Source organism: Leishmania infantum, chromosome 19 (genome assembly GCF_000002875.2).
Source record: "Leishmania infantum JPCM5 genome chromosome 19".
NCBI classification, from domain to species: domain Eukaryota; phylum Euglenozoa; class Kinetoplastea; order Trypanosomatida; family Trypanosomatidae; genus Leishmania; species Leishmania infantum.
The window spans coordinates 594,158-618,772 of NC_009403.2; the positions used below are offsets into that span (position 1 = coordinate 594,158).

A 24,615-nucleotide genomic window follows, 5' to 3' on the forward strand; every position below is an offset into this window, starting at 1 on the left:
GGGCGTGTCGAATATTCGCTCACGAAGAATGGATCGAGGGCAGGCCATCGCCGCATCCTTGTCCTCCTTCCCCTCACCATCCACCGCTCACTGCACCTTTTCTCCGGTATGGAAATCATACTTTGGCCGCTTGCCTCCCGCCGCCAATTGCGCGGCGCACGTGTGTTTGGGTACGTGTTGTGCACCTCGGGCATTTGCCAAGCCACACGCACGCAGTCAGCTCCCTTGGCCCTTCTCCTCTTTTCTACCATCTTTACCTGGGTGACCGTCCTCGGGTTCAACCTCCCCCTCGTCTTGCTTTGCTTTTCCTTCCGACTGACATGCACGCATATATATATATTTGCATATACATGCGATGGTGCAGGCGTGCCATGGACAGTGAAATGCCGACGACGAAGGCCCGCCATCTCTCTCCCCCTCGCGTCCTCCTCCCCTTCCCAAGCCAGCAAGCGAGTGCGTCGGTCCGTGCGAATATATGTAATGCTTCTTTGGTTTCCTTTACTTCTTCCTCTTATTTATTTGTGCACGGTTTGCTCCGAGCACAACGGTGCGGCGAGATCGGAGGACAACAGCGTTTTCTTGTCGTCGTCTAGTGGCAGCGAGACCTCTGCTCTACCCGACAACGTCACTGCAGGCCTCCGCCCTCTTTGAGAGAGGGCCCCAGTGACCTTACACGGACCATTCTCTCTCGTTGTTTCCACGGTCCTTGCCTTCAGCGCAAGTCTCCTCGCCCATCCGACCTCGTTCATGTCCGCACCCGGTGAAACGGGTGGCCCCGCACGCACGCCGGCACACACAAGCGCAGGCGTATGCGCGGGTGTACGCTCTTGTATGGAAGACGCACTCTGTTCCCGCCGGTACGGCCTCGGTGTAAGCAGCACGATGGCACACACACCGCCCAGAAGCCCGATCGACTGCAACGAATATGCTGGCTCGCGAGTGGCCTCGGTGTAACTCTCTCTCTCTCCGTCCCGCTCTCTCACTGTGGCGAGGGGAAGGAAGTACTCGCAGCCAAACATACCGGCCTTGTAACGCCTACCTCATCTTACCTCTCCCTCTCTCTGCTCTCTTACACGTCAGTGTGTGAGCCCCGCGACGGAAAAAGCAGTCGAATCGTCACAGACGCCGCCCACCCCTGCTATAATGTTCGGCCGTCGTGTCTTTGCGAGCGCACCGCTCCCACGCCATATGTGGGCGAAGATGCACATCCAAAACGCGGCCCAGGCGCAGCGCATGCTGCCCTCTCTCGCCCCTTTGGTCTCGTCTCTGGGTCGCAGCACCAACGTTTTGAACAGCCAGGCGCTCACGCAGGCGCGTGACGGCATGGCCTCCGATCCAAGTGCCGCGTCGTTGGAGGAGTTTTCTGTGCGCTGTTTCTCCGGCTCGCTCACGACGGTGAGCTCCATCGTCTTCGGGCCAGTGAAGTTTACATTATCGGTCAGCACACCACTCGTCAGCTTTCTAGAGTTGCTCGAACAACTAAGAATAAAGCTCATACATAGCGAAGGACTGAGGTGTGAGCCCGAAGAGCCCCGCGTCAGCTCCCCAATTCGCTTCGCCTCCCAGTTGATTCTCCCTCTCGCTTTGGCCAAGCACTGTCGTGATGTGCGGAAGAATGAGAGAAGTGAGCCGGGCTGACAAGGAGTAGTCCCGGAGCACACCCAAGCATGCACGTGTGTATGTATGCGTGTACGCATTCTCTTTTTCTACGTCTCTTTGCGCGATTCCTGGTGACGGAGGTACATCGCACACGGGGTGGTATCTCAGGACCCAGTGCCCTCCCTCCGCGGGAAAGCGAAGCAGCACCCTTCCCACTCCCCCTCTCTCTCCTATCCCTGCCAGCTGCAGAGCCGCTACTGCTATGTCGGCGCTTAGGCCGTGGGTGGGAGCTGCATTGGAGCCGCCGGCGCCTGTGAACACATTTGTGCCATCCATGTGATGGGCGAAGTGTCCGCGTGACTCCAACCCATCTCACCCGGACCCTCACACTGCCCACTGGTGTGGGGGAGCTTGAGCCCCTCTGAGGGGGCCGCACCGCGTGGCGACCACCACAATGGAAGCGGCTGTGAGGCGATCTGCGGAGCAGAGTGTGGGTAGAGTGTGAGGCAGGCGCTGTGCTCTGATAACTGGGTCGGCATATTGCTCTGACGTGTGTCTCCTGCTGCCTCGTACCACGCGGAAGGGGCCTGTGACAGGGGCCGGGTGGTGCGGAGTGGCGTGAGCCCTCACGTCGCATGGCAGAGAGCGATGAACACACATGGCGAAGACGTCTTTTTCGCGACTGTCGATGCATCACGAGAAAGGAGCCCTTTTACAAAGGGGAAGAAATATGCTTGGCCCTTGGATTGGGCGTGTGTGCGCGTTCGTGTTTCATGATTTCCCCACCGCCACCACCAAGAAGAACGTCGTGGGTGTTTCCCACATGGCAGAGCATATGTTTACGCTGTCGGTTGCTATGATTGTGTGTGTGTTAAAGATGCATAAGCTCTCACAGAGTTGTTTGTTCTTTGTTTTTTTCCCATGTCTTTTTTTTTCTCTCGTAGTACGCTACGCCTTGTCTTGACCCGTTCGCCATCTTGGATGTGGTTTGTGCGTGTGCGCCCCATGACGTCATTATAGGATACGGTTCATGCGACCTCCTCATTGTTGCCAGCTGTGGGCATAACCTTAGACGCTCTTCTCTTCTCTCTCCTGCCCTCCTCCTCTCCATTGCCCTGTTAACCGAGCAAGAGATCTGAGCTGGATGCGGAGAGGCAGAGAGAGAGAGGTGTGTGGTGTGTGTGTGTGTGTGGTGTGTGGTGGCACGTGCGTGTGTTGCATATTTGTCGGTGTTGGTGTTATGTTGTTTGTTGTTGTTTGGACGGTGTTGTGGTACGTACAAAGCGCATGCGGGTGGTGTGCGCGGGCTCAAAGAAAAAGGCGGGAGGGAGCGAGGGAGCGGCATCACACAACTGCTCCGAGAGCACAGCTGTGGCGCGTGGCATTGTGCAGGCGGCTCTTCCTCAGATGTCAGAGACACACGCACACGCAATCGAAAGCAACTTGTACGCTCCTTACACGAGTTTTGATGAGAGAGACGGGGCAAGAGGTGGCAGCGCCGCACCACGATGGTCTCCGCTCCTGTTTCTCGCTTTTCTTTGCTCGCCCATTCGTCTTTCTCACCACCTTTCCTCAACGATCTTTGAGCTTCTCTCCAGCACCGTCAACTGCGATCCCCCCATACTGCCCTCGCTGTTCTGAGCACGCCATAACCCCATTGCGTCAGTCGTCGTCGTGGAGGAACCCCTTGCCCAACCAACATACAAAACGCTATCGCCAACGCCCTCACTACTGTGACATAGATAGGGTTTGCCCTGTATGGATCTCCCTCCCTCTCTCAATCGGCTGCCACCGTTGTTCTTCTGGCTGTTGTTTTACTCGTGTTATTTTCTGCTTCTTCTTGCCTGTTAGACGAAACCAACCCTTCTCGCCCTCCCTCGCGCCCCTCCCCTCCCTCCATCCTTCGTCCCTACTCACCCCACCGCTTTCTTTTTTAATTGTTGTTTGTCGTTCTGTTCGTGCCTTTCCTTCTTTTCCATTCGCGTGTGTGTGTGTGTGGGGGGGGGGGGGAGGACACCAGCGCACGCATCTCAAAGCAGACATACGCGCATACACGCAAACCATCCGTCATGGCTTCCTCCACCGAACTCATGCCGCACTCCGAGCGCGATGGCTCCGAAGGTAGTGTACCGTATCCTCATCGTGTTGGGGAGACTCTCGTTTTGGAGCTCAACACGCTTTGCCGGCTGCGCGACTTCTACGAGCAGCACACCTTCGATACACAAGGGCCGTATGCAGACTTGTTTGCGGTTCTCCTCTCATCATGCAAGCACGTGATCGATATCAACGTGGAACTCGTTCACCACATCAAGGCTCAGCAAGACCAACAGCGGCGGCAGCAGGTCGCCTGTGATGTTCTCTGTCGTGAAGCGGCACTGCAGCGTGCTGACATCAAACACCTTCGCGCCGCCCTGGAGCATCTGTCTGCGCGCAGAGCAAGTGGAGAAGCATCCGTGGTCAAGTGCGAAGATGATGATACTGGGCTTGGCAACGGCTCAGCAGCCTCGTCGCATGCTTCGCCGAAAAACGAAGCAGCTACAGCAGAGTGTTGCCAGCACGTTTCCCAAAGAAGCCCCGCGGCGTCCCTGGCACCGCAGCGCAGTACAGGTGCCGCCTCCCCTTCCTCGGCTGCAGTCGGCCTTGAGCGATCATCGTTGTCTACAGCATCAGCTTCTCTTGTAGGGCCCGTTTCGCAAGCGCACGCCACCGTGACCTTTGCCCCCACAGAAGCCCCAGCACAGCCAATCAACTCGCTGACGCACTCCTCGCCTTCTGACCACGCCTGCGGGGGCGCATGGGCAGCAGAGATGGTGCGCCGCACGGACGCCATGCAGGGCAGCTCGGCTACCGTACTCGTGGATGGCCAGTTGTCTTCCGTGCGACTCGATGAAGAGCAGCGGAAGCAGCAGCAGTCCTCTACTGCCTTGTTTGCGCCCTCTGAAGCAAGGAAGCACCACGCCGAGGACGCCGTTGAGAGCCACCTTGAGCACTTGACGCGTCACTTTGCTGCGGTGGACCCGCGCGTGCACAAACAGCGGCGAATGTGGGGGGAGGAGGAGGACGTTGGCAGCAGGAGTCCGTCATCATCACCAGTAGCGGCTTCGGGAACGGCAGGCGAGAGTGAATTTCCTCATTCATGTACGACTGTGGCTGGTCATGCTCGGTCAAACCCCCAGGAGTCCAGTCAACGCCAAGGAACCTCTGTCGCCTCGCCTGTCGGCACTTGGACACCACCGGCGGTACTTGTGCGTTGGCTCGACAGTCGGCTCCGTCGATGGAAAGCGGAGTGGAAAAGAGTGCTTGAAGACGTGCAGGACGCGCTTCTCCTTGATGCTACCGTCGATGCTCAGACGTTGCGTCCGATTGCACATGCAGCAGGTCAGCAGGAGGCACATGTGAACCTAGGGACTGCCCACGAAAGAGCCTCCGAGAGCAACGGAGGCGCTGAAGCGGTCATGACTCCAAGCTGCCGTGGCGACCTTGTGTGTGTCATCCGAGCTCTTCTTTCTTCTCACGGCACGGAGCTGTACAAGCAAATCGTCGCCGAATCCACCCGACAAGTCCAACGCACCGATGAAGAACTGCATGATTTGCGCTCCAGGCTGGAGGCACTCGAGGTATACGCGCCGCATCGCTACGCCGTCACTGCCCGACCGCCGCTGCTTGGAGTGGAGCTAGAGGACGTGCTCGAGCCGCGCATCGGAGTGCGGCTGCGCACGGTGTACCATCACTACCTCGCCGACCGCGCTGGACTCAGCGTGGGCGATGTCCTCGTCGGCGTCGGCCACCAATCCATCCAGACACGCGCGCAGCTACACGTCGTGCTGGGGGAGCTGACCCGTGACTACAATGCGCAGTGCCACATACAGATCGAGGAAGGCTTCATGCGGAGTTTTGCCCTCGGTGATCAGTGCTGCGTCAGGGACGGCCACTGCGTTGAGTGCCATTCACCTTATCGCGAGGCAACGGTAGAAAGAAAAGGCAATGACTATGGACTTGGCCAAGAACTTCAACGCGCCCGTTCAGAAGCAGCGGCAGCGGTTGCTGGAGGCACTATCCCTAGCGACGCACGTTCGTCAGCTCGATGGATGTATATGCACTCGTCGCTTAAAGGCCGTGCAGCTATGGCAGGCTCGTCTGCCGCCGCCTCGCCCTTCCTCTCCACATTCCACAGTGCCGCCCAGCACAAGGAAAAGCTAGCCCAATATCTGCCCTACTTCGAACTGTGCCTTCACGTTGTGCGTGACGGTCGATTGCGTGACGTGACACTTCTGATTCCGCCATGGGAAGCTCTTCGATCGGCGGCGTACTAAGGTGGCTGCCGTCCTCCTCCTCCCACCCCCCCCCCCTGCTGACTCTCCCGAGCGCGTATGTGGTAGCGAGGTGGCGAGCAGGCGCACCGGTGCGCGCCCTCGTGAGTGCTTTTCTTTCGAGTCAAGATACAGCGCTGTTCGTTAAAATCGGTGAAGCATCCGCCACCCGCTTCTGAGAGTGCCACCCGCATCAGAAGACGGGGGAGAAAGGTGCCTCGTCAGCGAAACTCTCTCCCTGCTGCTCCGGTGCACCGCATTCGCCGAGGCTGGCGTTGGCGCCACAATAGACACAGGTGGAAGCACTTACACATGCACACACACACACACACCTCCTTAAAACGCAAAATTAAAACAGGAAAACGAGAGCCATCACTCGGCATGTGTAGGACCTGTCTTTATCATCTTGTTGCTCTGCAAATGCGCATCAAGACAGCGAGGAGCGCGCTTGCGGCATACCCCTCAACGACCCACCCACTCACACCCCTTCTTTCCCTTTTCTTAGACCATTGAAAGAAGCGAAGAGAGACGCTCTCCGCCGCACGCCGACTCGTACCATCTCTCCCTCCCCTTCCTCCTCATCTCTCCTTGAAGCGTTCCCTTTTTCGCGTCTGTTTTTTTTTGGGGGGTGGGTTTGCGTGCTTCCCCTTAACACGACATGGTGACTCTCTTCACGCGGCGCTCACTCGCGACCTGTATTGTTTGCTTCGTGTTTTCTTCTTGTGTCGTTGTTTTGTCTGCTCCTGCTCGCTCACCCCTTCCCCTTTACCACCGCCACCAATCACGAAACGGCGACGCATCAACAGCTGTGCGTACATCCGCCGTTGCGCCTCACTTGCTCCTTCGACCGCTATCGTCCTTTCTGCCTTCACCCGCTTCTTCCAACTTCATTTCTTTGGACGCTCTTGACCGTGCACCGGCAACTACGCCAACGCATCCCCAATGCACGCTAGCACCTATCGCCTCCGCCTCTCGCACATCCCGTAATTGCCGGCATCTGTCCCACAACAATAGACGAGGATGCCGAGCACGCGATACGCGAGGGCCTCCGCCTCGCTCAGTCCCGCACAGACGTCTGTCCGTACCTTGGCTTACGGCGATGGCGGGTGAGTAGCAGCGGCAGCATGGCGTGCAGATGGTGTGCAGCCTACCACTCCGCTAGTGTGGTGGAACCGCCACCCCTCCCCTGCCTGTGTTCGCTGTGAGGGCGGCATACCAGGCGCTGTGCCCGGTATGCTACGCGAGATTCGCGGGTTGCTCGAAGCCCGAAGCGCAGCGCGCTTCGCGCTGTGGTCTTGCGCGCAGTGATGCGGCTACGCGCACATCTGCCTCGCGCTGCATGCGCTTCCCCTGTCGCGTGTCTATGGCTGCCCCCCCCTCCCCCCTGTGTGCCCCTTCACAACGGCAAGCCGTGAGCTCGCTGTGCGCAGACACACGCTTACGCGCGGGTTCAGGAGAGGGTGGAATGCCCCCGCCGCCACAGACGCACAGCAGCGAGCCGCACGGACAGCAACGCCGTCCGGAAACAGGCCCCAGGGCCCGAAAATGCGAGCGCTGTGTGCACCTGCGGTCAAGCACAGCACGCATAGACGGTGTATGACATCCAAGAAGGCATGCAGAGGTCAGAGGAGCACGAGTGATGGACGGGAAAGGCGCGAAGAGACGCACACCGGTCAGCGCCACAGTGCATGTGCGCGGCATATGCCGCATCTCCTACATCCGGCCGGGTGGGCTGATGCGGCACGGACGCCGGCAGCATGACGGGGGACACCCCGAGTTGCACCACCGACCCCACCAGGCCCCCATGCGGAGAGTCTCCACACCACGTTACGGCGCGCAGCGGCCTGAGGCGAGTCAGGGCGATGCACGGCACACAGGCCGGGTGCAGGGCCTCAGGGGGCCCTGGCCTGACTCTGGCCAACTTGCGGCTGGAGCTCATCCGGCATGCACCTGCAGTGCCCCTCCCCCTACCACCCGCACCACAGACGCCGCCGCCTCCGCCCTCGAGCAGGGCCGTGGACGCGGGCCGCTTCGGATCGATGGACGCCGTCCAGCCAAGCGCGTCCGCGCCGATCGCGCAGCGCGCATGCGTAGAAGAGACGAGGAAGGACGAGGGGAGCCCGCCAGACGCGTGCCCCCGACTCGACGGCAGAGCGGCTCGTCCTCGCGGACAGGAGCCTCGCCGTGGTGCAGCAGAGGCGGGTCAAGTGGTGTTGTTGTGTGCGTATGCGTTTGTTGGCTTGCTTCTGGTAGAATGGACACGCTGAAAAAAAAAGGAGAACCTGCCATACTCCCTCTGCTGGCAGGGAGGCATTGCAGTGCGTGGTATCTCAGGGCCCAGTGCATTCACATTATTCCACAGGGGGGGGTGGCCGAGCAGCCCCCTCCCGCTATCCCCTTTCCTGCCAGCTGCAGAGCCGCTTCTGCTGGTGACAGGGCCATCCCCCCTACGTCGTAGGGGGGGGTCAGAGCGATGCATCGCTGTTGATGTCGGCGGTCGAGGCCCTGGATGGCGTTGCATCGGAGCCACCTGCGACAGCGAACGCGTCTGTGCCATCCGCCTGATGGGCGAAGTGTCGGCGTGACTCGAGCGCATATCAGACGGTCCTCGCTGCCTACTGGTGTGGGGAGCGTGAGCCACCCCGAGGGTCGCACGAGGTGGTGACCGGCACCATGGGCATGGCTGTGAGGCGACCTGCGAGGAGGCTGGGGGGGGGGGAGGAGCTCGAGGCAGGGGCCGAGCTCAGATGACTGGGTCGGCGCATTGCTGTAGCGCGCGCCTGCGGCTTCTTCGCACCACGTGGGTGGGGCCTGCGGCTGGCCGGTGGTAGAGTGTGAAGTTTGACCGGTCGGCGCATGGCAGAGAAAAGGACACATCGAAGCAAAGCAAGAATCCTGACCCAGCGGCCCAATTCAGCGCGTAGACATCTGCTCATGCGACGTGAATCCGGTTCTTCTTCTCCCCCGTCTTATGTTTTGTGCATGCATGTTTGTGTGTGCCGCCGCCCCCCCCCCACCTCCCCCACACACCCCTCCCGGCGTTATAGTGCTCGTCCCTCTCTCACTCTTGCAGGCGATCACAGCGCACGCAATATCATCAAGAGACCAGAGAGGGGGAGCAGCGTTCTTTGGATACCACCCTGCAGCTGTCCTTGTCACCCCTAGCACGGACGGCTGAGCACTCACACACATAGACGCACACGCCGTCTCTCTTTTACCCTGCCCGTGTAGTGTTTTCTCTAGCATTTTCTTCATTATTCTGGCTGCCAACGACCGCCTCCGGCGACTGTTTCATCCTCGGTGTGTGTTTGTGTTGTGTGTGTGTGTCTCTATGGGGAGAGTGTGGGTGTGTGGGTATGCTTGACCCTCGGAGGGTAACAATACGCCTTCATCCGCACACGCAGCACGACAGTGTCGCGCAAGCTTCCTTTTCTCCTTCATTCTTTATCGCCCTCGCGTTGCCGTAGTGGAGTGGATGCGCCGCTTTTTTGCAATGAAACCCTCTGCAGTCGCCAAAACCACCACTGCCGGCGGCACCGCCGCCCAACTGCACGCACACAGCCACCGCCATGGCGGCCATGCCCACGCGCACAGCCACGGCAGCATTGAGAAGGGTATTTCAGGCAAGTACTTGCGTCAGTGCCAGGTGGCCACCTTGGCTGGTGGGGCCACAAACGTGTTCTTCTGCGTTACGAAGCTGTGGATCGGCTCTGCTGGTGGCTCCGTTGCTCTCGTCGCCGATGGTTTCCATTCCCTCACAGACATTCTCGCAGACATCATCTCCTACGTCGCCATCTCGCTTTCCCGCAAGAAGCTACCGCGCTGCCGGTTCCCGCTAGGCATCGGCCGCCTCGAAACCTCCGGCGCTGTCATTGTGGCGGCAATTCTCTTCTTCGGTGGTGTGGCTCTCCTTGTGCAGTCGCTCGAGCAGTGCTTCGCTGATGTGGCAAGTCTGCTCGAGACAGCGGCGCCGACGGGTGGCATTGCTGCCGCCCTCGCGCTCGGCGCCCGCCGTGCGATGGCCGCGTTGAGGGGCAACTCCACGTCGGCAGGGTCCCCAGCAGGGCACGTCCACGCACACGGATCGCACGATCACAGCCACGAGGAAAACCACGGTGGTGGCGATCACCAAGGCCACAGTCACTTTCAGGTGATGACGTACGACGAGGACATTGGGAAGCAGGTGATTCTGTGGACCATGGTCGGCGTCGCTACGGCATCGGTGGTTTGTAAAGAGCTCCTGTTCCGGTGGACGCGACGTGTCGGGCTGCGCGCGGGATCGCGTGTCGTGGTGGCCAACGCGTACCACCACCGCGCGGATGCGTGGAGCGGGGGGGTGTCACTGCTTGGTGTAGCTGGGCAGGTGATGGGTCTGCCTGGCGTGGACGGACTTGCTGGTCTTGCCGTGTCGCTATCCATCTGCAAAATCGGCTACGGTATTTTCAAGGACTCTGTTCTTGAGTTTTTCGACTACCAGAACGCCGAGGAGGTCAGTGCCATTCGAGATCAGCTGCAAAGGTTTAACCTCTGCATCGTGCGTGGGGTGGATGTGGTGCCCAACCACAAGTGCCAGAATGCGGTGAAGGCGGCGGCCTCGGGAACAGAAGCTTCGTCAACGAGCTCTCCCGCCACCGCCTCGAGCTCCGATGATGACGAAACCGTTCACCGCAAGAAGATGCACTTCATCAACGTGTTTCTCGTGCGCCACGGCCACCAGTACGCCGTGCACGTCACGCTGCTCGTCTACGAGAGCGTCTCTGCGCAGCAAATCAAGGAAGCAGCGGACCTGATCACGGCGCTGGCCCGTCGCAGTCTGCCGGTACAGGACACCTTTACGACCCTACTCGTCTGCAGCAACTACACTGAGTCACGAGAAGTATCCCTCGGTGGCTGCAATGATAATGAAGGAGTTGACGAGGAGGGCGCAGCCGCCATATCGAGCGGCGCCACTGCGGCCAACTGCCATGGCCATTCGCGCGCAGGGTGCAGTGGCTCGTTCTCACGAGCACACGGTAGCGAGGATAGTGCTACTTCGACTCCGCCGATCGCTGCCACAGGTGCCATCATCAACCCGTCGCTCGAGCGGTGCATCGCGTCCCTGCAGGAGTTCCACACGTTCACGGCGCCGATTCGCTACAGCTGGGAGGAGCGCACCATCACTGCCCCATCGTCGGAGTCGTGCGAGTGCGAGCGCGACATCAACTCCGTTGCTGAAATGTTCAAGTGCCGCCTCATCAGCGGCGAGATCGCTTCTGCCAAGAAGACCGCCGCAGACTCGGCGAAGCGGAGCGGCCACAGTTGCTCTCACGGCGCACAGGCCGACCATTCGCATTAAGCTGGCGTATGAGACGTTAGTTGCTTGTGTGTTGTTGTTTCTTCCTGTCTTGCGGAGGGCGGTGTTTGAGCTCGGCCGCCGCTCTTCCTGCATCCGCCTCCTCTTGGGATATCACTTAACTCAGCGGGAAGCAGAGCTGAAAGCGTGTGCCGTATCGTCTTCTTTTATCCTCCACCCTCCTCTTCCCCTTTTGTGGAGCAGAATAGGGCAAGCTGCCCGTTCCCAGACAACAACAATGTGTGTGTGTGTGTGTCTATTGTTTAGCAGTGATAGTGGTGGTGGTGGCAGATGACTCCTCCTTGCGGCGAGTTACAATGCCACATCTTGGAGCCCAACAAGCACAGTTGACGAGGCGGAAATATCGGAGGGTTGAGGAGCAGATATCGGATTGGGACGCGCATCTATCAGGCCGTCGCCGCTTATAAGTGCCCTCCCTTATATGTTGTCGTATGCATATATATATAAAGGAAGATTTATGCAAAACATCGAAAACGACTCTTTTGCCCGTATTGTATTGCGGCTCTGTGTGGCGCACCCATGAAACCACTTCTCCGAGTGCAGCGCCGTCATCCGCGGCGTGTGAAGTGAGTTGTCCCCTCCCCACTCCATAATCTCCCCTTTGCGCTCGTCTTCGCGGGGCTTTCTCTCCCTTCCACTCTGATTCAGATGAGAAGTGCGGGCATGAGGGGATAAGAGAGCTTCTCGCTGACCTACGGCTTCAAGGAGGGCACTTGCGTATCCCCTTCCCCACGTAAAAGTGTGTATGTATGTGCGTATGCGTGTGTGGAGATGCGCAGGTTCTCTCTCTGCATGTGTTTCTCTGCTTTTCTCCTCCGAGCCACCCTGCACAAACCCTACTCTCTCTCCCTTGCATCCCTTGTTCACTTGAGCTGGAGAACAGTCTTCTCCGTCTGTTCATCAACCATTCTCTCCTTCTGAAGCCTGTCTGTCTCTCTCTGCGCGGAGGTGCACACAGCAGTGTCGTGCCCCACCCCAGTCTCCTGTGCTCTGCTCTGATACGCGCTTTACCGTGCGCACGGCTCATTTTCGACCCCTTTCTCTGTCGTAGCACCATGGACGATGACTACGCTTTCTTCGAATCCGACAACTTAGTCGAGGAGGAGCTGCCTGTCATCGGTGCTTTTCCCGACCCCGTTGCCGAGTTTGGCGGCGTCGTCGGGCCCACCGGTGCAATCGGCGATTCGGCTCTGACAGCGGACGGCCATCTCGCTGCTGCCGCGGCCACGCTGCCCGGCGGCGACGACGCTGCTGCCAACCTGGACGTTGACGAGCTCCCTCCACCCATCAAGAACGTGCAAGAGTTCCTGCCGAATGTTCACCCGGATGCCTTCCCTGTTGTCGTAGCCGTGCAGGCCCAGGCCAGTATTCCGGTCGGCATTAACCTCGCTGAACTTAGCTGTGCCACACGCAATGTGGAGTACATGCCGAACAACCGAATTCCATCTGCGACGATGCGGCTGCATGAACCGACTGCCGTAGTCATGATGCACAACTCAGGGGCTCTCAGCATCATTGGCGCAGCTAGCGTCAGTGAGGCGCGCCAGGCGGCGGAGCTGGCAGCCCGTATCATCCGCAAAGCGCTCAACCTCAACTTCTCATCCCTCAAGTTCCGCGTCCGCTCCATCGCGGCGCGCTTCAACGTGTGCAGCCCGATTCGTCTCGACAAGCTCGCCGCCTACCAACTAGACCCCGCCATGTCGATCGGGGTGGCGAAGCTGCAGGTCAGCTACGAGCCAGAGCGCTTCAACGGCTGCGTGCTTCGCCTCGTGGGCAAGTCCTCGCGCGGCGACAACCAGTGGAGTGTGAGCTGCAGCGTGTTTGTGACCGGCAAGGTGCAGCTGATGGGCGCCCGCAGCATGGATGAACTGCGTTTTGCCTTCAATGCCTTTGTGCCTATCATTGCCAAGAATTTGGACGAGCGAAAGACTGCCTAGTGGTCCGTGCGGAGGATTACGTGTGTCTCTTAACGTACCCCGTGGGTGACGCGTGATCACTGGTATTTTTTTGTTTCGATCAACTGCTGCTCTACTGCCTTCATGGTGAAGAAAATGACGAAAGGAGAAAGAAGGGGAACACTGAGCCATCGCGCTGCTCGCCACGTCGTTCACACACACACACACACACACACACATACACCTGTTTCTTGATTCTGCGCGTCTGGTGGCCGCCCTTCCTCTCCTCCACTTTGCCGAGGGCTGTTCCGGGACGTCGGTGCGTGACGCCGCTACCCGTATTACGGCCCCCCTTTCCTACACTGGAGACCCCGTCTTTAAGAGCGTATACACACAAAAGAAAACAAAGTCGCATGTGCGAGCCAGCTGGGTCTCTCTCACACACACGCACACACCACCTCTGGGGGGGGGGGCAGGAGGGAGGTGTGAAGAGGGATGGGGGAGTCACAGAGATAAAAAGGGAACATGCAGCAGCACTCGTTCACCTCCCTCGTCGATTCCCAGACCAGCCAAGCGCCGCGTTCGCTCTTTTTACTCAATGCCAGCATGACGGTTCAACGGCATCACTCAGGCGCACGCGCCCATGGAAAGAAGGAGATAGATTGGCATGGCTGCCTCTCCTCGCTTCCCCTCTCTGCGCCTTTCTCTGCACTCCTCTCTCTCCTGCAAAATCTGTCTTGGGAATCACTACACGTGCACAAGCGTGTACACATCCGTACCCGGCTCACCTTGCCCACCCACCCACCCACCCCCAGCACAAGCATTATCATCGCAACAACACCACGTGGGCATCTCACCCACCCTACGCAACACCTTTCTGCTTTTTCTTTCTTCATCTTACTCTATATCACGATGTCTGACTGGGAGACGATCGCGAAGGAATCGGAGGAGGTGCTTGCGAAGCCGGATATCAAGGGCTGCCACGAGATCCTGATGAAGGCGTACGAGGGCGGCAACCAACACCCCGAGATTCTCTGGCGCCTCGGTCGCTCCTACTACGAGATGGCGAACGAGAGCACCGATCCGGCGGTGCGGGAGCCCTACCTGAAGGAAGGCATGGAGCTATGCAAGAAGTCCGTGGAGGCGGACCCGAACAACTTCGCCTCGCACAAGTGGCTCGGTATTCTCATTTCCGATCAGAAGGTTGGCAACAAGGAGAAGATCGCGAACGCGTATGTCATCCGCGACCACTTCCTGAAGGCGGTGGAGCTGAACCCCAACGACGCCACCTCGCTGCACTGTATGGGCAACTGGTGCTTCAAGATCCTGCAAATTGGGTGGTTGGAGCGCAAGGCGGCGGCGCTGATTCTTGGCGAGCCTCCGAGCTCCACCTACGAGGAGTGCCTCGGCTACCTTCTCCGTTCTGCGGAAGCAGGGAACACGATTCACAACTCCACGATGATCGGCGACGCGTACGCGCAGCAGAGCATGCACGATGAGGCTCGCAAGTGGTACCAGAAGGCGATCGACATGCCTGCCTACACGGAGCTACAGAAGCGTAACCACGACGTCGCTGTTGCCAAGATGAAGAAACTCTAAAACAAGGAAGAGGTATGATGCGGTCAGGTAGGATGAAGAAACGAATGCTGCTAAGAGAGAGGGGTACGTGCGATCCTTCCGAGAGCGACGAATTTGGTGATAGTGAGCGGGCAGATCATCAAATGGAAAGAAGGGTCTCCATAGCGTGTGGCCCCTTGTTGGCATCAACGTCTCTCAGCGAAGGAAAGGGTGTGACAGCAAAGGCGGCGTCATCAGCAAGTGCACGAAGTCAACATACGCACACGCATACATTACAGGCGTACAAATCTTGATCCGCGTTGCATCGCCGGTGCTGGTGGTGGGGGAGCAGGGGGGATGCTGAAATGAAAAGCGACAGAAACGGAAGTGATAGTCAGCGCCGACATGCTGGGCGTCATCTGAGCTTGTCTGTGATTTCTTTTTCTCGCGTTCCTCTGGTTACACTCTTTTCCTTGACGTGGTCTGTTGCTCTCTCACCCTCTCTGTCTCGCGCAGACTCTTGCTTTGTTTGTGCTGGTGCCGTGCACCTCTTCCACGCATGCATGCCACTGAAAGCAAGTTGTGTTTTTGGTGCCCGCTGTTCCTCCTCCGCATCCACATCATTCTCTCACACACATTCCTCTACCATGTTTGCGTTTGCGTGGATCAGTGCGCATGTCAGCTGGAGAATGGATGTACCCGTCTTCCCTCTTCACCCCACACGCTCCTCGATCTCCCTCGCACGCAACTGTATCCACACGCAGGACTGCAGCACAGGCGAGCACGAGCATGGCCCCTTTTGTTCGCGTGTGGCATGCATGCAAGTGAAGCATTGAGTTCTTCTCCCCCCTTTTTTTCTTCGATGTGTCCTTTTCTCTGCCATGCGCCGACCGGTCAAACTTCACACTCTACACCGGCCAGCCGCAGGCCCCACCCACGTGGTGCGAAGAAGCCGCAGGCGCGCGCTACAGCAATGCGCCGACCCAGTCATCTGAGCTCGGCCCCTGCCTCGAGCTCCTCCCCCCCCCCCAGCCTCCTCGCAGGTCGCCTCACAGCCATGCCCATGGTGCCGGTCACCACCTCGTGCGACCCTCGGGGTGGCTCACGCTCCCCACAGCAGTAGGCAGCGAGGACCGTCTGATATGCGCTCGAGTCACGCCGACACTTCGCCCATCAGGCGGATGGCACAGACGCGTTCGCTGTCGCAGGTGGCTCCGATGCAACGCCATCCAGGGCCTCGACCGCCGACATCAACAGCGATGCATCGCTCTGACCCCCCCCTACGTCGTAGGGGGGATGGCCCTGTCACCAGCAGAAGCGGCTCTGCAGCTGGCAGGAAAGGGGATAGCGGGAGGGGGCTGCTCGGCCACCCCCCCCCTGTGGAATAATGTGAATGCACTGGGCTCTGAGATACCATGCGCTGCAATGCCTCCCCCCCCCCCTCTCTCACCTCCTCCGTCATCAAGGGAGTAGGGTGGAATGGAAGAACGAACCAAAAACAAAGGTCGAGAAGGGCGAACGCGTACCGCGCGCGCCTGAGGCGTGGCTGTGCAAAGTGGCGTCGGTAATGCCCTGTGTCGACCGCAGACCCGACGACACCGAGAGAGGAAAAAGAGAGGGCAGATGACGCACTGGAAGCGCGCGCACTCACGCACACACACATCCATCAAAGAGAACTGCCAAAGGACGCGGTGTCGCGTGCCGGGCGAGTAGGTTTGTGAGGTTGCCCTTCTTCATCCCCACCCCCACCCCTCACCCTTTCCCCTTCCTCTTCCCCTCACGACTGTCAACGAGAATGCTGGGCAAAGAGGTAGAGTCGTCCGGGTTGTCTTTCCTGTGCATGGGCGTGCTGCAGCGCCGTTCACCGCACGAGCCAGCAGAGCGGTGCTTCATTCGTGCCCTTCAGGCTTCCGCAGCTGGACACCTCGCGATCGACTTCGAAAGCTGTCTCACCCGCATCCCATTTCCCATCGTTACGTTTACACCTCTATCATGATGATCAAAACCCATGCTACGAAAGGAAAGAGATACATAGTAGCACGAGTAGTGCTATAGCCTTATCGGAAGCGGCGAAGGTGACGTGCACACACACACACACACTCACACGCGCCCCCACATACCGGTTGCGCACGCGTGACTGTGCACATCCGCGTGGCAGTGCGGCCTTGCTCGCCGAGTCTATATCATCCAGAACGCAAACCTGCACACGCATACTCGGCCTCTCGTACAGGACACATAAAGGTCATCAATATCACCATCATGACCGAAAAGGAAGCGAATGACTTGATCGCCTCTGCCTTCAGCTCTGAGGCGATGGTGGAGGCGGTTGCGCGTGTTGTCGCGTCCGGCTACGAAAAATGCTCACTCTGCAACAACATCATTGAAGGCGAAGCCGAGCATGTTCTGCGGGAGCATCCGCATGTGCAGCATATTCACACAATGGTGGCAAAGCCCATATCGCCACTGCCCGCTCGGGGAAGCCAGGACCAGGCTTCGATGGATGTCGGCTCCTTCGCGGTTGCAACGTCTGTCAAGGCTGATCGCGGCGAGGACGCCTTCCGTGTCGTACAGCGCGCGCGGGCGCAGCTCCATCGCCTCCTAGATGGCATGCAGGGCATCGAGGGGCACGTGTACCTGTTCGGCAGTGTTGTTTCAATGGGCTCGTGGGACGGCGTCGGCGATGGCGACTTTTCTTTCATATGCCCCAAATGGTACACTCTGCCGGCTCCGCATGGGCAAGTGGTGGTGCGGGAGGAGGCCGTGGAAGAGGACAGTGACGACGAAACCCTTGCAGGGCGGAAGGAGGGCAAGGAAGTGGAAGAGAGCTCATCCGTTGGAGAAGCTGATGACTTCGGTACAGTCTCTGCCACCGCGCTGCGTCACGCGAGCCCAGGAAAATCAGCTGAGGACGCCGCCACGGAGAAATCCCAGTCGTCGGTGCTGTCTCTGAAGAAGGAGAAGCGCATTATTTGCAACATCGCGGCGCGGCTGCGGGACGCCGGCTTCCGTTTCGAGGAGCTGGACCTTGTCTTGAGCACGCGCATTCCTGTTGTGCGGCGTAAGCGGGCTGAGCAAGAGCCTCTTCGCCTGCACGCCGCCCCGCAGGGGTCCTTCATTTGTGTTCGCTTTGACACGGCACACGCCGAAGAGCAGTTCCGCAACGAGCGTCTGAGCCGCGTCATCTCCACCTACAACGCGGAGGAGGTGCCAAGCCGAGGCAATCAGCGCGGCCGCTCGCTCGTACTGTGTGTGCCGGACTCCACCGACGCCATTCATCTCATGTCACAGTGGAAGCGCAAAAATGGGGTGCGGAGGGAATGGCTGGGTAACCGCCGCTCACCGGAGATCTTCTCCATCGACTTTGACCTTTCGTGCCGCTGCAACGGTATACGCAACAGCTGGTTGCTGCGGCGGTACCTCGCACAAAGTGAAGTGTTCCGCGTGGGCAACGTCTTTCTCAAGACGTGGAGCAAGGCGTGTGGTGTGAACAACTCCCGGGTCGGCTTCCTGACTTCGTATGCGGTCTCTGTGTTGTGGATTTACTTCCTGCTGCGTCGTGGTGAGGTCGTCTTTGTGAACCCTGCGGACATCCCGGCGCTGCCGAACCCGAAGGAGCAGATGGAAGTGCCCTACATTCCTCTGTGGCCCGCAGTGGCCGACGCTGAGGCCGATGCGGCTCGGACGGCGCGCCTCGGTAGCCTCCTACGAGGCTTCTTCTACTTTTACGGAGAGGAGTTCGACTGGGGCGCACACGTTGCGACGATACGGCAGCCGTGCGACAGCGCCGCCGATATTCGTACCAAGGAGGACCTTGGCTGGGAGAAGTCTGACACGTTGAGCCTAGTGCTCCGAGACCGCTGCTACCACATCTTCTCCATCGAGGACGTCTACGAGGACGACCTCGACTTGGGCAGGCACCTCACACCGGAGAAGGCGGGTTGGATACGCCTCCAGTTTCGCCTCGCCTATCGACTGTGCTGCTCGACCCGGCGCGCTGGCGGAGCTGCAGGGCCGTCGCCGTTGTGGCAGCTATTTGATACACCGCGGAAGCGAGCAGAAGATGTGCTGCACGCCCGACTGTACGCGTACCTCCTGCGCAATACCGAGGACGCAGCGGCGCCCATTTCCGAGATCCTCGAGCAGCTGGGTGTGGATGAGGAGTCGGAGGCAGTGGATGCGGACACGAAAGAAGATCCCCTGTACCTTGCCTGCGCGTACGAGCTGGGCAATCGACTGTGCGACCTCTGGTTCGACGATGCGCAAGTTGCGCAGGACACCGCGTTCCACAAAATGTACAACCGACGCAGCATGGACTACACCCCGCCGGCGAACCCCACGACATGCGGCGAATGGGCCGCTGTGTGCACCGATGACCTCCAAGAGCACCATGATCCAACAAGCGTGCATCAGCAGCGCTGTGTGCGACTGGTTCCACCACTGAGAAGTGAGGCTGGTGCTCCTGCGCCACACTTCCAGGCGGCAAACGCGCCAGCGCGTGAGCGGGCTCTGCAGCTCATCAAGTCACGCCGCCAGTATGAAGAGTGTGCACGGGAGCTGGGGGCCCATGCGGCGAAGAAATCCAACCAGGCCCCGGCGGCTGTGGTTGGTGTGCCGCTTAAAAAATCAGCCGCCGGCATGCTGTACCCCCATTGCTTCTACCCGCTTCAACAGCACCGACTGTTCGAGACGTACGCGGCTCGCGCAACGTTCACACGCTGCGTCCGGGACGTGATTGAGGAGATGGCGCTGCTTCGTGGCGCCGACGCACCGGCGGCATTTGGGGAGAGAGGCGATGTCCTGCACGACCGCAATAAGCTCTTGCGGTACCTCAAGAAGCGACTCTGCTCCAGCGTAGTAGTCGCAGATCCGACCTACGAAGCAGTGCTTCAGTTTGTATGTCTGCCGACGGAGCCCTACATTCACGCTCCGCAGCTGCCGCACGGGCACAATGAGCGACCAACGCTCCACCCGACACCGCTTTTCCTCAGCCTCGTTGGTGACGGTAGTAGCGGTGCCGGTGTTGCGGCTAAGGCAAAGGTTCCCCGCGCGCGCCCGCCGTAGTAGTACTAGCGACTGAAGGCGCGGCCCGCGTTCGCCCTCCCAGACCCCTCCCCGTCGCGGGCGTCAAGAAGAACGCGCCAGCCGCGACCCCTGCTCCCGTGGTGCGCAAGGGCTACAACGGTCGCGTAAGGGAAAAAGAAAGAAAAGAACACCGCCAGCCAGTGCGATTCCTGCACCGCCACCAACACCACTTCAGAGACCGTCTGCATCCAAGGTGCATCAGCGGCGTCGCAAAACGGGCACCTGTGACAACTGTAGCCGACAACACGTAGAGACATTCCCGTTTACCCTGTCAGACAAGGATAGCGGCTTCTACTGCACCAGGTACTGGGCCAACTATTCGTCAAGCGCTGTCCCTGGGAGTCCAGGAAGGCAGAGGAGGGTCAGTGATGCTGTGGTTTGGATGATCGTCGGCCTCTCTTCCATCATCTCGCTGTCAAGAAACGCACATTCTGGCTTCCGTTTGTCAGTCTCCGCTGAGGTGCAAATAACCTAAGCGTGAATGTAGGTATCGGGTGTAGTCTCGAACAAATCACGCAAGAAACGTAGCGACGGTGCGCCTGTCATCGAACGCTGCCGATTCGCCGCGGCCGCGTGCTGCACCGCAGCCATTCCCGTTCGACTCTCTGTCCCCTCCACTTCCTCTCCCCTCACCACCGCTTCGCCTTTTTTTCCCTCAACCTTGACCTTGGTGTCACTGACACGCGCGCGTGCCCACTGTGGCTCGAGCCCACCGATCATCGCCTCCGCAGTCGCCGCTTTCGCACCACACACTACCTGTTTGCTTGATTCTCTTGTTTTTTTTTGTTTGTACTCCTCAGAACGCAGAAACTACTAGCGCGCGCACACGCACACACCTCGCCCAACCAGTGCTTTTAAACCCCTCTTGCCTCCACTATACCCGCTCACTTCCACAGCAGCACCTGCTACACACTGTACCTTTTCCCGCCTTGTTTTTCGTATTCGCCCTTTGTTTTTTTTTTTGCTTTTTTGATTCCAACGCTCTCTTCTCCGCTCACGCATCCGCCGCCCCCCCCCCCTGCACCCCGTCACGTCCTTCTCGTGCGCACGTTGCACAACAAGTATCGGCAAAGATGGCGCGCCGCAACCCCTTTTTTTTTGCGATAGTGGTAACTATCCTGTTCGTGGTGTGCTACGGTTCCGCTCTTATCGCCCAGACACCTCTCGGCGTCGACGACTTCATTGCCTCGGCGCATTACGGACGCTTTAAGAAGCGCCACGGCAAGCCCTTCGGCGAGGACGCCGAGGAGGGTCGACGCTTCAACGCCTTCAAGCAGAACATGCAGACAGCCTACTTCCTCAATGCGCACAACCCGCACGCGCACTACGACGTGTCCGGCAAGTTCGCGGACCTCACCCCGCAGGAGTTCGCCAAGTTGTACCTGAACCCCAACTACTACGCGCGCCACGGCAAGGATTACAAGGAGCACGTGCACGTCGACGACAGCGTCCGCAGTGGTGTGATGTCGGTGGACTGGCGTGAGAAGGGTGTCGTGACGCCGGTGAAGAACCAGGGAATGTGCGGCTCGTGCTGGGCCTTCGCCACCACTGGCAACATCGAAGGCCAGTGGGCTTTAAAAAACCACTCGCTGGTTTCGCTGTCGGAGCAAGTCCTCGTGTCGTGTGACAACATCGATGATGGGTGCAACGGCGGGCTGATGCAACAGGCAATGCAATGGATCATCAACGATCACAACGGCACTGTGCCCACGGAGGACAGCTACCCCTACACCTCTGCCGGCGGCACGAGGCCTCCGTGCCATGACAACGGCACCGTCGGCGCCAAAATAAAAGGTTACATGTCCCTGCCGCATGACGAGGAGGAGATCGCGGCTTATGTAGGGAAGAACGGCCCAGTCGCCGTCGCCGTCGACGCGACAACCTGGCAGCTGTACTTTGGCGGTGTGGTCACCCTCTGCTTCGGGTTGTCGCTCAACCACGGTGTGCTCGTTGTCGGCTTCAACAGACAAGCGAAACCGCCGTACTGGATCGTGAAGAACTCGTGGGGCTCCTCGTGGGGTGAGAAGGGGTACATCCGCCTTGCCATGGGCAGCAACCAGTGCTTGCTGAAGAATTACGTCGTGACGGCCACGATTGACGACTCCAACACCTCACACGTGCCGACGACAGCGGCCTAGCCGGAGCCCAGCCCCACGGCGCTTGTGCAGATGAACTGTTTGAGTGGGTGCGCGCGGCTGTGCACAAACACGACCTATCCGACCGGTGTGTGCCTGAAGCGTAAGAATGGCGGCTCTGCCCAGGTAGCCTGTGGCAAATCCGAGACGGTGGAGCTTCTCTACGACTCGCCGGGCTGCTCCGGGCCTGCCAACGAGGCCCGCGTGCCGCCGAGCCTATGTATGTGCAGCTACGCCGGCTACCTCCAGAACGTCCGCACTGAGTCTGTCGCTGCGGTGAGAACCAACGACGCCGTCTCTAACTTGGCCAAGCCGCTCATCTTAGGCCAACCACACGCGAGGCACGCAGACATCTAGGACTGGCAGGATGCACTGTGCGCTGTGCACCTCAGCCGCACCGATGCGGATCCCTCCCTCAACCTCTCTTTGGATGCCTCTCTGCCTTCCCCCGAGTGCCATGAAGTCATGACCCTACCGTATACCTCTGCGGTAGTCCCTTTCGAAGTGCACCTACTCGCGACGAGTCCGCGCGGCTTGTCACAGTCCATTGCGACTCGCAGCTCGTCAGCTTGCACAACGCGATCTGGCGCACAGCTGATAAGACAGTGCAAGAGCACCGTGCCGGCCACCGCCACCCCCTGCCTCCACCACCATCGCGAGCATCGTACTCTCTTGCTTTACCTGAAGAGCGACGACGGTCTCTGCCCCGTCTCTCTGTCCGTTTGCTGTTCCTTTCATATTTGTTGTTTCGCCTTCACCACCCCGTTCTTTTCGTGCTTTTTGCTTTTCCTTCCGACTGACATGCACGCATATATATATATATATATATTTGCATATACATGCGATGGTGCAGGCGTGCCATGGACAGTGAAATGCCGACGACGAAGGCCCGCCATCTCTCTCCCCCTCGCGTCCTCCTCCCCTTCCCAAGCCAGCAAGCGAGTGCGTCGGTCCGTGCGAATATATGTAATGCTTCTTTGGTTTCCTTTACTTCTTCCTCTTATTTATTTGTGCACGGTTTGCTCCGAGCACAACGGTGCGGCGAGATCGGAGGACAACGGCGTTTTCTTGTCGTCGTCTAGTGGCAGCGAGACCTCTGCTCTACCCGACAACGTCACTGCAGGCCTCCGCCCTCTTTGAGAGAGGGCCCCAGTGACCTTACACGGACCATTCTCTCTCGTTGTTTCCACGGTCCTTGCCTTCAGCGCAAGTCTCCTCGCCCATCCGACCTCGTTCATGTCCGCACCCGGTGAAACGGGTGGCCCCGCACGCACGCCGGCACACACAAGCGCAGGCGTATGCGCGGGTGTACGCTCTTGTATGGAAGACGCACTCTGTTCCCGCCGGTACGGCCTCGGTGTAAGCAGCACGATGGCACACACACCGCCCAGAAGCCCGATCGACTGCAACGAATATGCTGACTCGCGAGTGGCCTCGGTGTAACTCTCTCTCTCTCCGTCCCGCCCTATCACTGTGGCGAGGGAAAGGAAGTAATCGCATCTATGTCGCTTCCCTCTTGTCTCCCTGTCCGTCTCTCCCTCTGCTCCGCTTGTACTTTCTCTTCCTTCAATCCATTCATGTCCTCTTCCCCCCCCCATCCGTGACGACGTCACAAAAAAAAAATCCCCGCATAGCTGAGCGAAGCGGAAACGAGCTGACGAGAGGGAAAGAAAAGGTGGGCGCATGCAGTGCTGCCGCGTATTCGGGGCCTGCGTGGGCCACCACCACCCATCCCCCGCCCCACCCCCCCGCCGACGAGGCGCCCAAGAGCAAGGCAGGGGGGCGCCCAAGCAAGCCGGCCCGGGCCGGAAGCAGGCCCTAGCACGCAAAGCGGCGGCCCACCCCGGCGCTGACCGGGGATCCGGGGGTGGGAAATTGCGCGGCCAGCGGGACGCACACCGGCCCAAACGGCGCGGCGACACCTGGGCCGCCACCGGAAACCCACGCCTGGGGCAGCTTCGGCGCAGCACCAAGCCCCAGCCCCCCCCCCCAAGACCCAACGGGGTAGGCCGCACGCCGCCAAACATGCAAGAACTTCCGGCCCTGCCGTCTGCGAGCCACCCGCGGGAATCAAGGCGCCCGGGGGGACTTGGCCCCTGACAAGGGCACGGCCATCCCAACCACCCACCCGCAGCTGGCCGCGGCAGCCAAAAGATGTGGCGCAGCCAGATGCCCAGGAAATCACCCAGTTAGCGGCAGCAATTGGCGAAACAGACGAAGGTCTGCGGGAGGCACTCGTGTGTGTAGAGCCTCCCCCCCCCCCCCCCGCCCCAAACACCCGCATGGCTTTCGTGCGGTTCGGTCTTCCAGGCTGGGGCCGCGGGGGTTTGATTTGGCGATACATAAGGCAAGTTCCAGCGGCCCCACGGCGGCATGCGCCACCCCCTTTCGCAGGATGCGCACCCGATTACGCGGCCCGGGTTAGAGAACGCAAATGCAGGGGAAAACTGATCGCGCAGCCTTCGCCTGGTGACCCCATTTGAAAGGAGAGCGCGGCGCAGACCGCCGAACTCCCCGCGGCTGTCGATCCGCCAGGGGCGAGACAGGGTTGCGATACATGCCGAAATTCAGATTCAGTTGCCTTCTGCCACGCCATCCTGCAGCCAAACAAAAAGCACAACAGCTTCGTCTTCCGGGTTTGAAACCAGCTGCACAGCCGTTTCACCCTGTCCACCGGCGCCCGC

The 24,615-nt window shown here is 59.5% G+C and overlaps 7 protein-coding genes across 7 annotated transcripts; all 7 read left to right on the forward strand.

The window, feature by feature from the left end:
* Positions 1–1,143: 1,143 nt before the first annotated feature.
* Positions 1,144–1,638, forward strand: LINJ_19_1400 (conserved hypothetical protein; the record flags this gene model as incomplete). Its single annotated transcript, XM_001465069.1, has 1 exon — positions 1,144–1,638. The coding sequence occupies one exon, from the start codon at positions 1,144–1,146 to the stop codon at positions 1,636–1,638; it is 495 nt and encodes a 164-aa protein (XP_001465106.1).
* Positions 1,639–3,668: 2,030 nt separating this feature from the next.
* On the forward strand, positions 3,669–5,912 carry LINJ_19_1410 (conserved hypothetical protein; the record flags this gene model as incomplete). The annotated part of the gene is made up of 1 exon (XM_001465068.1): positions 3,669–5,912. One exon carries the CDS (start codon positions 3,669–3,671, stop codon positions 5,910–5,912), a length of 2,244 nt encoding a protein of 747 aa, XP_001465105.1.
* Positions 5,913–9,402: 3,490 nt separating this feature from the next.
* Positions 9,403–11,244, forward strand: LINJ_19_1420 (putative cation transporter; the record flags this gene model as incomplete). The annotated part of the gene is made up of 1 exon (XM_001465072.1): positions 9,403–11,244. One exon carries the CDS (start codon positions 9,403–9,405, stop codon positions 11,242–11,244), a length of 1,842 nt encoding a protein of 613 aa, XP_001465109.1.
* A 1,073-nt stretch (positions 11,245–12,317) lies between these two features.
* Positions 12,318–13,199, forward strand: LINJ_19_1430 (transcription initiation factor-like protein (TFIID-like protein); the record flags this gene model as incomplete). The annotated part of the gene is made up of 1 exon (XM_001465073.1): positions 12,318–13,199. One exon carries the CDS (start codon positions 12,318–12,320, stop codon positions 13,197–13,199), a length of 882 nt encoding a protein of 293 aa, XP_001465110.1.
* Positions 13,200–14,069: 870 nt separating this feature from the next.
* On the forward strand, positions 14,070–14,756 carry LINJ_19_1440 (conserved hypothetical protein; the record flags this gene model as incomplete). The annotated part of the gene is made up of 1 exon (XM_001465074.1): positions 14,070–14,756. One exon carries the CDS (start codon positions 14,070–14,072, stop codon positions 14,754–14,756), a length of 687 nt encoding a protein of 228 aa, XP_001465111.1.
* Positions 14,757–16,973: 2,217 nt separating this feature from the next.
* On the forward strand, positions 16,974–19,775 carry LINJ_19_1450 (conserved hypothetical protein; the record flags this gene model as incomplete). Its single annotated transcript, XM_001465075.1, has 1 exon — positions 16,974–19,775. The coding sequence occupies one exon, from the start codon at positions 16,974–16,976 to the stop codon at positions 19,773–19,775; it is 2,802 nt and encodes a 933-aa protein (XP_001465112.1).
* A 1,094-nt stretch (positions 19,776–20,869) lies between these two features.
* On the forward strand, positions 20,870–21,934 carry CPA (cysteine peptidase A (CPA); the record flags this gene model as incomplete). The annotated part of the gene is made up of 1 exon (XM_001465076.1): positions 20,870–21,934. The coding sequence occupies one exon, from the start codon at positions 20,870–20,872 to the stop codon at positions 21,932–21,934; it is 1,065 nt and encodes a 354-aa protein (XP_001465113.1).
* Positions 21,935–24,615: the final 2,681 nt, after the last annotated feature.